The following is a 12945-nucleotide window of genomic DNA, read 5'->3' as shown; positions in this document are numbered from 1 at the left end:
ATAATTGCTTTCAGGCTGTTTCATGTAGGCCTGTCTGGTCTTCCCCAATAGAATGTAAATCTATTTTACATTCATTAAAGGGTCTGGGCCATTTAAACCTGGTGACACCATTTATTTTACATTTTTAAGCAAATTAATTTAAAGTTAATTTAACTAATATTTAACTATAATTTCTCTTTTCACTGGTCACAGCCAAGTACTGCACAGCTAAAGTAACAAAGTACTGTTGACCCTTGAACAACACGGGTTTGAAATGCATGAATACATTTATATGCAGACTTCTTTCAATTGTAAATACTACAGTACTACATGATCCACTGTTGGCTGAATCCGCAAATGTGGAACCTCGGATACAGAGGCTATGGAGGGCCAGCTATAAATTACATGCAGATTGGATTGTGCAAGTGTTGGCACCTCTAACCCTCGAGTTGTTCAAGGGTCCACTGTAGTATCATATGGTAAAAAGAGAAGTTGACTAGGAGTGAGGATATCTGGAGATTAGCCTCAGCTCTGTCTCCAAGCAGGTTTATCACCCTTAAGCAAATCACTTAGCTTCTCTGATCCTTAATCTACCCATCTGTAAAGAGAGCTGGCCTAGATGGACTCTAAAACAGTCACTTCAAATTCTAAAAATACTGTTCTTCCGTGAGTATTTACAATGTGTCAAGCCAAAAGTAAAAGGCTAAATTCTTCCTTAATATTGTTCTATTTTGGCTTATTGGAGTACTTTCCTAAGAGCACTATTTCCTTTGTGGATTATTTCAGTATGTATATAAGATATGCCCTAAAACAAGAAGTGACCTACAAATGTGGTTTTCTAATGCCATTATAGCTATCTAAATGCCTAGGTTGAAAAGAAAGTCATACTATGGCTCCATAAGAAGTATATCAACTGGAACAAATCACTGAAAAGATGTCACTTTAAAAGCATTAATAGAAATTAGAGCGGGAAGAAGGTGGGCTCCAAGACAAAGGACAAAGGAGAAAAACAGCACTTCAAAGAATAAATTATATGATACAGAGTTTGAAAAATATTGAGTATATGAGAAAGGCAAATAGTGCAAGAAAAATGGCAGGTGATTTTTAACTTCTGTGAAAAAAAAATCTTTACATAAAAGGAACTGCAACTGTGATAGATTATTCTAACATAAACATTGATTTTTAAATCAACTAAAAAACAGAGGTATAATTATATTGAGGAGATAAGAGAAGGAAGCTGGAGGAGTATACAAGAACTGAATTCTCATCTATCATAAAAGGAAGTCAATACTTTCTAAAAAAAAAGATGAAGAAATAGCAGTGTAAGCATATTATTTTTAAAATATGGAGGTAGAAAAGGGAAGTAACCAAGTATCTCGCATGTTTGCACTTTACTTTCTTTTAACAAATGTGATTTATTTGTAGCTTGAGAATTGAATAATAATGGCCAGTGTGGTACTTGTCTCCACTCTTCTTACCCTTGTACCATAACACCTAACATAGGGCTGTGTACCCAATATCTTTAAAAATTCTTATTGGTTGAGTGACCAATGTAAAAATGGAGTGAAATGTCTTGTTATAGAGTTACAGAATTTTGCACTGGAAGTAAATGTAGAGACTATATAATCAAGTGCTTCCCAAATTGGTGTTCCATGGAATACTGCTTCTTTTGATGTTAATAGCATGCTACGAAATGTGTTTGGGGCTCAAATAAACTTTAGAAATCCCATGTTAAAATTAATCAGGTGTCTTTACTGTAGGACTTCTTGGAGTCTTTACTATATTAATATACATTGGGAATCCCACAAAGGTAATTTATTATGTAGTGCTTCTCAGTCTCATTTGTTTCATGAATCAAGAAGCCCCTGCTAATATGTCTAGTAGTTAGTGAGTGGTTCCTAGAGCATTCTTGGGAGAACACTGATCTAATCTACTCCTTTCATTTTACAAATGTGGAGACAGGCTCTGTTCAGGTATGGATGGTAGGGGAACTAAAAGAAGGGCCTCAGCATTCTGCAGCAATATCCAGTGATTGGACAACTCTGGCCTGTGTTTTTCAGTCTTTCATCTTGCACCTGAATTATTTCAAACCAGGTAACAAATTTAGACAAAAGCATCTCCTCTGCAAATCTTTAAAGGTTTTTTGATCCCTAAGGAACCTAGGAGGTGGGCCCAAGTGTCAGCTGGAGCTCAAGCATAAAATCCCAGGGCAGGAGCTAAACAAAGTCTCAACAGGCATAATAGGCCATGACTTTCAGTGGCAAAGTGACCCCAAACTGAACAATGGTAATGTGATAACAGACCACTCACATCTGTATGTTGTTTTCCAATGAACAAATAAATGCTTTTACAATATCATATTTGATTCTCATAACAATCTAGAGATAAATACAAGGGTAGAAATATTACCCCCATTTTATGAATGAGGAAACTGACTTTCAGAGAGTTAAATGCCTTGCCTAGGGTTACAAAGCAAGTGAATGGCACAGTTGGAATAAGAATCTGAGTTTCCTATCTCTCAGGTTAGGGCTTTTCTCAATATATCACACAAACTGGGCAAATTTTTACTGACTACCAATTTAATTCTTCCATGAAATACCAACGTGCTCCAATTGGCTTACTTAAAAAGAAATAGATCAATTCCAAAGTGCTCATGGTTGGTGGCAGAAGCAACACTCCAATAACTGGAACTTCAAGATCCTATATCAGGTTCAGTTTTGTAACATCTCCTCTAAGCTATGTTGCTAGGAGGAGGGGGGTCTCAGTTTCAGTTGGGGAGGCAGTGTGGCCTAGTGTTAAAAGCAAGGAATCAGACAGACTTGGGTTTGAATCCTGGCTCTACCAGTTACTCATGCTATGACCTTATTCACTATGAAGCACAGATGTGTGCTTCATTTCTTCAGCTACAAAATGGAGCAAAGAATACCTACTTTGCAAAGCTAAGTTGGGAGGCTAGTATAAGAAATTAAAAGGATAGTATAGTGTCATGGTTAAGAGTATAAACTCTGGAATTGTGCTACTGGGGTTTGAATCTTAGCCCTGCTTCTTACTAGTTGTATGACTTCAGATAAGTCATTTATCTACATCTCAGAATTTCAGTTTTCACATATGTAAAATGAGGAAAATAAATAATGTATTCTTAGTTGCTGTGAGCATCAAATATAATAATATTTGCTAAGCACTTGAGCACAGTGTCTGGCATATATCTCAATCAAAGGTAATGATAATAACAGTGGTAGTGGTAGTGAAAAATCCAATATCCATTTTTCTCCCAAAGCAAGAATGAGAAAGAAAGCTACTTAGTACTGTTTGCTTCCATTTACCCTCTCACCTTGTTCCTCTCCAAGTTGAGAACACTAGACTAGAAGTCAGGACACTTGGCTTTGAATGTCAATTCTGTCACATTCTAGTTATGTGATTTTAGGGAAGTCATTAACTTACTTGAGGTATTTTTCCTCACCTGAGACATTAAGTTAATGATACTTTGCTTATTCTTCTGGGTCGTTGTAAGCATCAAATGAATTCATGGATTTTTAAGGTACTTTGTGAACTATAAAACACTATATAAATGTGAGGATGACTTTTTATCTGCCACAGGCTATAAAATAGATGTTTTTACCAGTAAAAAGCAACTTTATCGCCAAGTTTTTTCTCGTAGACAATTCGATCCAGTACATTGTAGCAGACGTTGGTAGTTGCTCCTTTCATCCACTCAATAAAGATTTTCCCTTTAGTCATATCAAAGTTGTACTGGAGGAATGGACCAGGACATGGGGTCTTCCAGTAAAATTCCTTGGCAATGTCTCCCCAAAACTCTGCAACAGAAAAGGAAGCCCAGACATCACTTAGCTTCTCAGACATATTTATCCTCAGATGGCTTACCAGTCTATGCACAGGACCAAGTCACAACCCCGCCCTGTACTCTAGGACCTACCACCTGGGTCCCTCCTCTACCTATCTATCAAATCTTAACACCCACCACACTCCTAAACCACCTTCTATTCCCATGGGCTGAATCTTGACTCAAATTTCTTCCCTCCCTTCTCAAAACTGCCAATCCATTTTTCACCGTCTATTTAAATTGTAGCCACAATGCCTAGTACGTTGTAGTCAATCAGTAACTTTTTAAATGAACTAATTAGTGAAAGGAAGAAATCCTTTACCCACAGAGGCTTCCATGACATAGGAGGCTTAATTTGTTCATTCACTCTCAGCAATTATTTAATGAGCATCTCTTTCTCCTACTACTACTTGCCCAAGTGTTACTTGCTAAGTGCCAGATGTTGCTTTAAGCTCCTTAAATGCATTATCTTATTTAGTTCTTACTACAACCCTAGGAGGTAGGCCTTATTTTCATTCTTATTTTATTGATTTGAAAATTGAGGCTCAGAGAGGTTAAATAATTTGCCCAAGGTTATACATTTACTAAGTCACCATTTGAACTGCCCTGAGGAAGACATTGTTGCTAAAATCTGAAAGATGAATAGGAGTTTTTCTCCACGCCCCCACCAAGAAAGACATTATTATGGGACAGAAAAGAACCAAGGGTATGCGTTAAGAGGAACTCCCTTAGGCTGAAGCACTGAGAATTACAGAAAGAACAGCAGGAATTGATGCATAAACTGGGCAGATAACGCAATCCTTCTAAGGAAGAATTCTAAGGAAGCTAAGGATTCTAAGGATTCTAAGGAATGCTTCTAAGGAAGCATAAAGAATTTGCTATTTACCCTAAGAGCAATGGAGAGCCATCATAGGAGTTTAATCAGGAGAAGGACATGATCAGATTTACAATCTTGAAATATTTGCCTGGCTACTTTGGAGAAAAGGTACTCAACAGGTTAAACATACAACTGCAGAACACCTAGGATAATCTCAGTACTGGATCAGGAGCTAGAGGAGAGAGACACTTAGAACCATAATAATGGAAGGAACTTTAGAGGTTATCACCCCCTCATTTTACTGATAAGAAATCAAATTTATAGCGGTAAAGTGACTTGTTCAAGGTTAGATGATTTAGCTTATATAATCTGATTAAAGAGATAAGACTAACATAAAATATTTTTGAATATACAAGACAGAATATAATTGAAAGCTAAATCACATGGAGTACAATTTGCAATGAATTAAAGAAATCCAAATTAAATCAACCCCAAGGTGCCATTATATGCCAATAAAACTAGCAAAGACTAAAAGAAAGATTAAACTCAATGCTTGAGTGGCCCTAGAAAACAGATACTCTTATATGATAACAGCATTATAAGAAATTAGCACAATTTACTGAACAGCAGGGCAATGCCTGACAAGAATCATAACATTTTTAATACCCTTTCATCTGCTACCTTAACTTTGGGGAACCCACTCTAAGAAAATAATACCAAAGAAAAAAAGAGATTACTCAAGAGATGTTTATACTAACACTATTTATAATAGTGAAACTAGAAACAACCCTAAAGCCCAATAATGAAAAAACTGATAAAAACTAGCAATACTGGTAGTGATAACAACAGAATACTAAATGGCCATTAAAGAGGGAACAAATGGGTCTAACTCTAAAGTCCATGTTGTTACAACTACACTGAGTATGTGTGTATACTCAAAAATATTTTAAAGTGATAATTAGTAGGCATAAACTATGTAAAACTATATATGAACGACATTTATGTCCATCAACAAGGAGTGAAGAAAACTGAGTTTTATGATCACTTAGTTTTTTTTGTTTTGCTTTGCTTTGCTTTGTTTTGTTTTTTTGGCCACGCCACGCTGCATATGGGATCTTAGTTCCCCAACCAGGGATCAAACCCGTGCGCCCTGCAGTGGCAGCTCGGAGTCTTAAACACTGGACCGCCAGGGAAGTCCATGATCACTTAGTTTTAGTTTTTGTTTATTTCTGGTGGAGCTGTTGAACTCTGGATGTTTCTTTGGCACACATTCTAAGTACTGAAGAAGTTTAGAAGAGGAAAAGATGAAAATGGTCTGGGATGATCAGGGAATGCTCTGTGGAATTGTTGGGGTTCGACTAGGTAGAGAGGAACAGAAGGGAATGGGCAAAGGCTAGGAGATGGGAAAGGGACTTTTGTGTATCCAGTATATCAACAAGAATGACCTGTGGTAGAATGAGGGGTATATGATAGGGAGTAGCGGAAGATAAGAATAGAAAGGTGGGGTGGGCTAGTTATCCAGAGACTCTGAAAGAAAGGCAGAATTTTAATTTGAAGCTGTAGGAAATAGGGAACTATTACAAGTTTTTGAAGTGACATATGAAAGCAGTGTTTCCATAATATCAGGCTAATAGTGTTTAGATAAATCTAAATCTAAATCTACCAGAAATATTGGAAATGAGTGAGACTAGTGGAGAGAGAAGCAATTAGGAGTCTGCTCCCTTGAATTAAAAGGGTCTATGGGAATGGAAGAAAAGGTAACCTGAGAGAGATTTTGAAAGAGTATTTGACAGAATTTGGTGAAAGGCAGCCTGTGGATCAGGGAAGAGGAACAGCATAGCTATTGGGAGAACAGGTTCTGCAATCAAAACTACCTTGGTTCAAATCACAGCTCCACCACTAAGTACCTGTGTGACCTTGTGCAATTAAGTTAACCTCTCTAAGCTTCAGTTTCCTTCTCCATAAAATGGGGATAATAGTCTCTACATCAAATCAAACAGAATTTGTGCTTAGTAAGCAGTAAACAATCTATAAATAAATAAGATATACAGATAGATAGGATCTGGGATGGTGCCATTGACAGGGATTAGAAAATTAGGGAGGAAAGCAGGTTTGGAAGGGAAAATTGGTAAATCTGAGTCACAGTCATATTAAATATTGTATAACAACAGGGTGTGTGAATAAAATGCTCTACAGACCTATGAAATTTGAGACTAGAGCAAAAGTGAGATCCTGGATACAGAGCTAAATATGTAGAAAAGGAGTTCTTGTGACAGTAATAGCTCACCCCTGGGGAGAAGATATTTGCAAATCATATATCCAATAAAGGGTTAGTATTCAAAATATATAAAGAACTCATACAACTCAACAACAAAAAAACAAACAACCCAATTAAAAAATGAGCATAGGTGCTGAATAGACATTTTTCCAAAGAAGACATACAGATGGGCAACAGGCACATGAAAAAATGTTCAATATTACTAATTATTAGGGAAATGCAAATCAAAACCACAATGAGATATCACCTCCACCCATTTGAATGGCTATTATCAAAAAGGCAAGAAATAACACGTTTTGGAAAGGATATGGAGAGACGAAACCCTCATACATTGTTGGTGGGAATGTATATTGGTGCAGCCACTTTGGAATATGGCGATTCCTCAAAAAATTAAGAATAGAACTATTATACAATCCATTATTCCACTTCTGAGTATTTTTCTGAAGAAAACAGAAACACTATTTTGAAAAGATATATGTACTCCTATGTTCATTGTGGTAGTATTTACAATAAATAGCCAAGATATGAAAGCAACCTAAGTGTCTATTGATAGATGAATGATAAAGAAGATGTGATATATAGAGATATATATTTATTATATGGATATATGAGTATTACTCAACCATAAAAAGAATGAAATCTCACCATTTCAGACAGTAAGACAAAGACAAATACCATATGCTTTCCCTCCTATGTGGTATATAAAAAACAAACAAAACAAAATAAATGAACAAACCAAACTAAACAAAAACAAACACGTAGATACAGAGAACAGATCAGTGGTTACCAGAGAGGAAGGTTGGGGAGGGGAAAATGAGTAAAGAGGGTAACTATATGGTAATGGATGGAAACTAAATTTTTGGTGGTGATCACACTGTAGTGTATACAGAAGTAGAAATATAACACTGTACACAGGGAACTTAAATAATGTTACCTCAATTAAAAAAAAATAGCTCACCCCTGGGAAACAGAACTCATGACAGGAGAAAATAGAGAGGGAAGAGAAGTGAAAAGGGGTCTGAGGTAGGAGGGGAGGGATAAATTAGAAGTTTAGAATTAACGTATACACACTACTATATGTAAAATAGATAACCAATAAGGACCTACTGTGTAGCACAGGGAACTATACTCAATATTTTGTAATAACCTATAAGGGAAAAGAGTCTGAAAAAGGATATACATAAATAACTGAATGACTTTGCTGTATACTTAAAACTAACACAACATTGTAAATCAACTATACTTCAATAAAAAAGAAAAAAGAAAGAAAGAAAAGAAAAGAAACAAGCTGGGGACATCTAACCTGAAAGTGAACTTAGATTAGGGGGTGAGACTATAGATTAGATCACCTCTCTGAGAGCCAACCAGGCAGTCTCCATTGGAAAAATGAAGATATGATATTATTATAGGACCAGTATATTAATTGGTCTTTATATTTTATTCCTAGAGAATCCCAACAAAAACATGGTGTTATCCCAAGAAGTCAGAATCCTGGAATGGCTGGTGGATACAGGTGTGTGATATAAGTGTGTTTTATGAAAGTTCCATGTGATTGTGTTTTTATTTAAAGATATTGGCTCATTTCCCTATTAAAGGAAGCCTACTGTGAATTCTTTTATAAAGCATAGAAACTTTTGGCAAGGAGAGAATTACCAACCAGTTGACTCTTTTAAGTGTAATATTTGTCTAAGGTGTGGTATACATTAATGAGCAGTAAGACACTCTCTATGTAGGCAAATTTAGTCAATAAATATCTATACGAACACCTTAAAAAAATAAAAGAGGTCTGAGGACTCAAACTTGGACACTGCATGCAGCAATCAACCACTCTACACTTGATTCAGTCTCATCTTGCATTACTCAATAATTGCTTCATCCACTTTGTTCCTATTGTTATCAGACTAACCGCTATTTAGTGAACGCTACTGTGCATCAGGCACTCTATAATGCACACTTCACTTATTACTCAGTTTTGCCCTCAAACGAAACTGTGAGGCAGGTATTATTACCTCTGTCTTATAGATAAAGAAAAGGAATTCCAGACAGGTTTTAAAATCTGCCTAAGGCCACACAGTATATGAGTGGTAGAGCCAGGATCTAAATCTAGATTTTTCTGAGTTTGATTCGGTGGCTCATGCTTGTCCCACTGCCAACATCATGCTGCCTCCCACCTCAGCTACAGTCGTGACCCCTAACCCAGCTTGAGGGCACAGATGGGGAATTTTCCCCACACGTTCTTAAAGACATGGAACTACTTATCGGAATTTCTGAGTTATCACAATCCCATCCCTAATTTTTTTTAAAAAGACAACATTTTAGTGACTTGTTCAGTCTTATATGGTAGTTTCCATTGGGATTTCTAAAATACTAAAAATAGATCTGGGACTCCATTACTAATTTGGGGACCCCGGGATGGGACCCTACTGCCCCTCAGCAGTGGAGACTAAGTCACAGGTTGAAGGTGTCAGGAGGCACTGGGTAGGCTGGTCTGAAAAGCGGCTAAGAAAATTCTCTTTGTGGCCCGCCTCTCCTCAAGGCGCTCTGCGCCCTTAAGAACCCGCCTTTTCACCTGAGGAACTGTTCTCTTCTTAGGACACTTTCACTCTCCTCACAAAACCTGCATCTCCTCACGAAACCCCCAAGCCGCCAAGGAACCCCCCCAATTCCTAGGGAACCCTCATTTCCTACAGAACCCTCCTTCTCAGAGAACCCCCCTCTCCTCCCGGAACCCCTTTTCCGAAATTCTTCCCTCACAAAACCTCTATCTTCTCACGGACCCCTCAGTTTCCCAAGGGAACCCCAACTCCTCACTCTCCTGTGAGCCCCCCACTTCTCTCCTCCCTGACGTCTCTCAGGCCCGCCCGGGCCCGGCCTCACCTCTCGGCTCCTCCAAGGAGCGCCTGTGCAGCTCGCGGTAGCGCTGCAGCGAGGGGACGTGCGCGGAACGACTGACCTCGGGCGGCGGAGACCAACTTCGCCCCCGGCTCCGGGCTCCAGCCTCCTCCCGGACCCCGCTCCCACCGCCGCTCCGGCCCCGCTCCTCGGGAAGCCCCATCACCTCAAGTTCCGAACACCGTAGCAGCCTTGGCGGTCTCAGCGGAAGACCAGGAGGGGGAAAACAGGCCGACCGAGGGGCGGGGCCTTCAGAGAAGGGCGGGGCCTGACAGCAGAGGCGTGGCTTAGGCATGTGGCGGGGGAGGCGGCCCGGAGGGGCGGAGCCATGCCTGGTGGAGGTGGGACCAGGGCTAGCAAAGAGACCGATAGGGAAAAGTCGAACAATGCTTGGGGGATGGGGCGGAGCTGACTTGCGGAAGGGGTGGAACCGCAGCGTGAAAGCAGAAGGGGAGGGACCAGGAGTGACGGGAGAGAGGGTGGGCCCATGGAGTGACGGGGAGTGGCGAGGCTGGCTGTGACAGGGTCTACGAATTTCCATCCAGACCTAAAATGCAAAGACTCATTAAGTAAAGACTGGGAGGCGCCTTCAGTCTTTGCTAGTAAACCCATTTCATTGCATAAATGGTAAACTCAGGGAAAGGGAGGGCTTTGTACAAGATCACAGAAAAAACAACGACCGTAACTTGGGCCAGACCTAGGTCTCCTGACTCCAGGTGTTTTTACCGCCTCATCAGGCTGACGCTAAGGCTTGTGAAATGACAAAGTCTATGCAAGTAGAAGGAATCACACCCTTCTTTCCTTCCCAGTCTCTTACTTCACCAAGAGACCCCTCCCCTGCCACACCTGGGCTCAGATACCTCTGGCTTCTCTCTGTCTCTTCCACTCCAGAAAGGAAAGACCAGCCAGGACCCTCCATCTCCCACCTGCACTTACCACCAAGAAGGGCCCACTCCTGCCCATCGGTTCACAGAATGGCCGTCAAGGCAGGAAGGATCCTTAAGTATCCAACTCCAAGAGTGATTCTGAGGCCCGGAAGCAGGCAGCCCCCACTTCCTGAAGCCTACACAGGACCCCACCTGGCCCAGCCTCCCTTCCCACCTGCTCTCTTGTTCTTTGTCCAGCTAGCTGCAAGGCCAGCACACCCTAAACTGGAAAAAACAAACAAACAAACAAACCTCCCCATGGTCAGACCTTGATCCAGAGCCTACTCAATCCTGAGGAAAGGGTCTCAGGGCTCCCAGAAGGGATACAGACCTCATGGAATAGACATGGACCCCACTGAGAAGACGATACTTCATCGAGGAGGCATTAACTGCACAAAAGGGACACACACTTCACTGAAGGTACATGGACTCCATTAAGGGAACACAGATCTTACTGGGGCATCTCAGATCTCACTGAAAGGGCTGTGGACCCTGCTAATAGGACATGAATGGCATTGAAGATCACTGACCTTACTGAGGGGACATGGGTTTCCTCCAAAGGGATACAAAATATATAGACTTTACTAAAGAGACATGAACCCCACTGAGAGGACTCAACCCCACTGAAGGGCCTCTTACTACACTGAGGGAATGCACACCACTGAGGGGGCACAGACCTTATTTAGTGGGGACAGACTCTACTCAGGGGATCAGACTTCACTGAAGCATAATAAGCCCTATGGACCTCACTGAGGAGATAGGAACCTCTCTGTGAAGAGAAAGGCACATGCAACGGCACACAGTCCTAGTATAAACGGTCATCTTTCCATCCCACACACAAAGTTCTGGGCAGCCCTCTCCCTTCTCCCCTCTCTTCCCAGCCCTTCTTTCAGGCCCCAGAGCTGTTCCCAACACACTGCTGCCCTCTCCTGTCTACAGGTGGCACTGCAGATGCTGGGCCCATAATGGATTTACAAGCAGTTCAGGTCATCTCTGAGCCTGGAGCCTGGGGTTGGGGAAGGAGGGGGTGTGTGGCCAGGGGCTTGACCAGTCCCCTCCCTCTGCCTGTGGACTGTGAAATGGAAGTCTGGACAAGAGGCCTAATAATATAGGGAACCAACACCCCATCCCTGGAAATGGGGTAGTAGTGCAAACTATGGTGTAGTTGGAATTCCTCAGTGAGAAGAGGATGGATCCGGTTGGACAAGATGAGAATCCACGAGATTAAGAAAAAAATGTTAATAATGATTATGGCATTTACTGTATTAAGTAGGTATCAAGCCATATACTAAAAACTTTCCGTGTGTTATTTAGTCCTCACAACCCAGAGATGGATACAGTCATTCTCTCCATTTTACAAATGAAGAAACCCATACTCAAAGAGATTAAGTGTTTTGCCCAAGATCACACAGTTTGTAAGCTGTAGCAGAGGGAATAGAACCCAGATACCTAGACTTTAGACCCATTCCCTACCCTTTTATCCTCCCCCAACCCAGCCCACTCCTACCATATCACCACCACCATGATTTCTTCCTCAAAGTTTCCTTTCCAGAACCACATAAAATAAAAGCTCTTTAAATAATGGTAAATATGCAAGTTCCAGAGACCCTATTCCAGCCAATTAAATCATGATCGCTAGAGTGGAATCTAGGGATCCGCTTTTAAGATCCTAAGACAAGCTCAAGTTTAGGCTCACTGCCCTATGCTGATAGGTCAGGGGTTCTAGAAGCGGTTGTGATTGAAAGAGGAGTCGACGAAGTGTGGGGAGTCCAGGGAAGGATCTGACGTCCGAGGAGAGATGTCCAAGGAGGGGCCTCGAAATGAAGCAGGTTGCACATGAAGTAGGGGCTGGGGCTGGGGGTCGGGGGTGAAGGCGGAGTCTGAAGTCGAAAGAGGGGTCTGGGGTCGGAGGAAGAGTCTGAGATAGGAGGATAAGGATCTTGGAGTCCAAGGAGGGGTCTGAGGTTCGAGGAGTCTGGCATTAGAGACAGTATCTGGGGTCGACAGGAGGTTTGCAGTCAGTGAAAGGGACTGCGAGCCGAGGAAGGAGCCTGGAGTCTGAGGAGGATCCTAGCTCAAACTGGAAGGAGGAAGGGGTTTGGTCCCTGGCCTACGTAAGGTGCCCCGAGCCACTAAGGTCGCGCTTACCGCGTGCTCTTCCCTCCTGACCCCCGACTGCGCGACCCGGACCCGTCCTGCAGGCTCTGCATCC

At 41.4% G+C, this 12945-nt stretch overlaps 2 protein-coding genes across 7 annotated transcripts in view; one reads left to right on the top strand and one right to left on the bottom strand.

The window, feature by feature from the left end:
• GSS (glutathione synthetase) overlaps positions 1-8451 on the top strand; it is a 79643-nt gene extending 71192 nt beyond the window's left edge. Inside the window, exon 13 of the mRNA XM_073792907.1 lies at positions 8363-8451. Coding sequence (XP_073649008.1) covers positions 8363-8436 — 74 coding nt within the window. The 3' untranslated portion in view covers positions 8437-8451. The remainder of the gene's footprint in view (positions 1-8362) is intronic.
• Positions 1-10071, bottom strand: part of ACSS2 (acyl-CoA synthetase short chain family member 2) — a 47730-nt gene extending 37659 nt beyond the window's left edge. For 3 of the 6 annotated variants that reach the window (XM_073792903.1, XM_073792904.1, XM_033839800.2), the window contains exons 1-2: positions 9793-10070; positions 3599-3794 (exon numbers count right to left, since the gene is read on the bottom strand). In XM_073792903.1, coding sequence (XP_073649004.1) covers positions 3599-3794; positions 9793-9970 — 374 coding nt within the window. In that variant the 5' untranslated portion in view covers positions 9971-10070. Of the gene's footprint in view, positions 1-3598; positions 3795-9792 lie in introns of all 6 variants that reach the window. The other 3 variants (XM_033839799.2, XM_033839797.2, XM_033839798.2) reach the window with 3 other exon arrangements.
• Between the last annotated feature and the right edge of the window lie 2874 nt (positions 10072-12945).

Source organism: Tursiops truncatus, chromosome 15 (assembly GCF_011762595.2).
Source record: "Tursiops truncatus isolate mTurTru1 chromosome 15, mTurTru1.mat.Y, whole genome shotgun sequence".
Taxonomy (NCBI): domain Eukaryota; kingdom Metazoa; phylum Chordata; class Mammalia; order Artiodactyla; family Delphinidae; genus Tursiops; species Tursiops truncatus.
The sequence above is the reverse complement of the archived record's forward strand: the minus strand, read 5'-3'. Positions and strand labels throughout refer to the sequence as shown.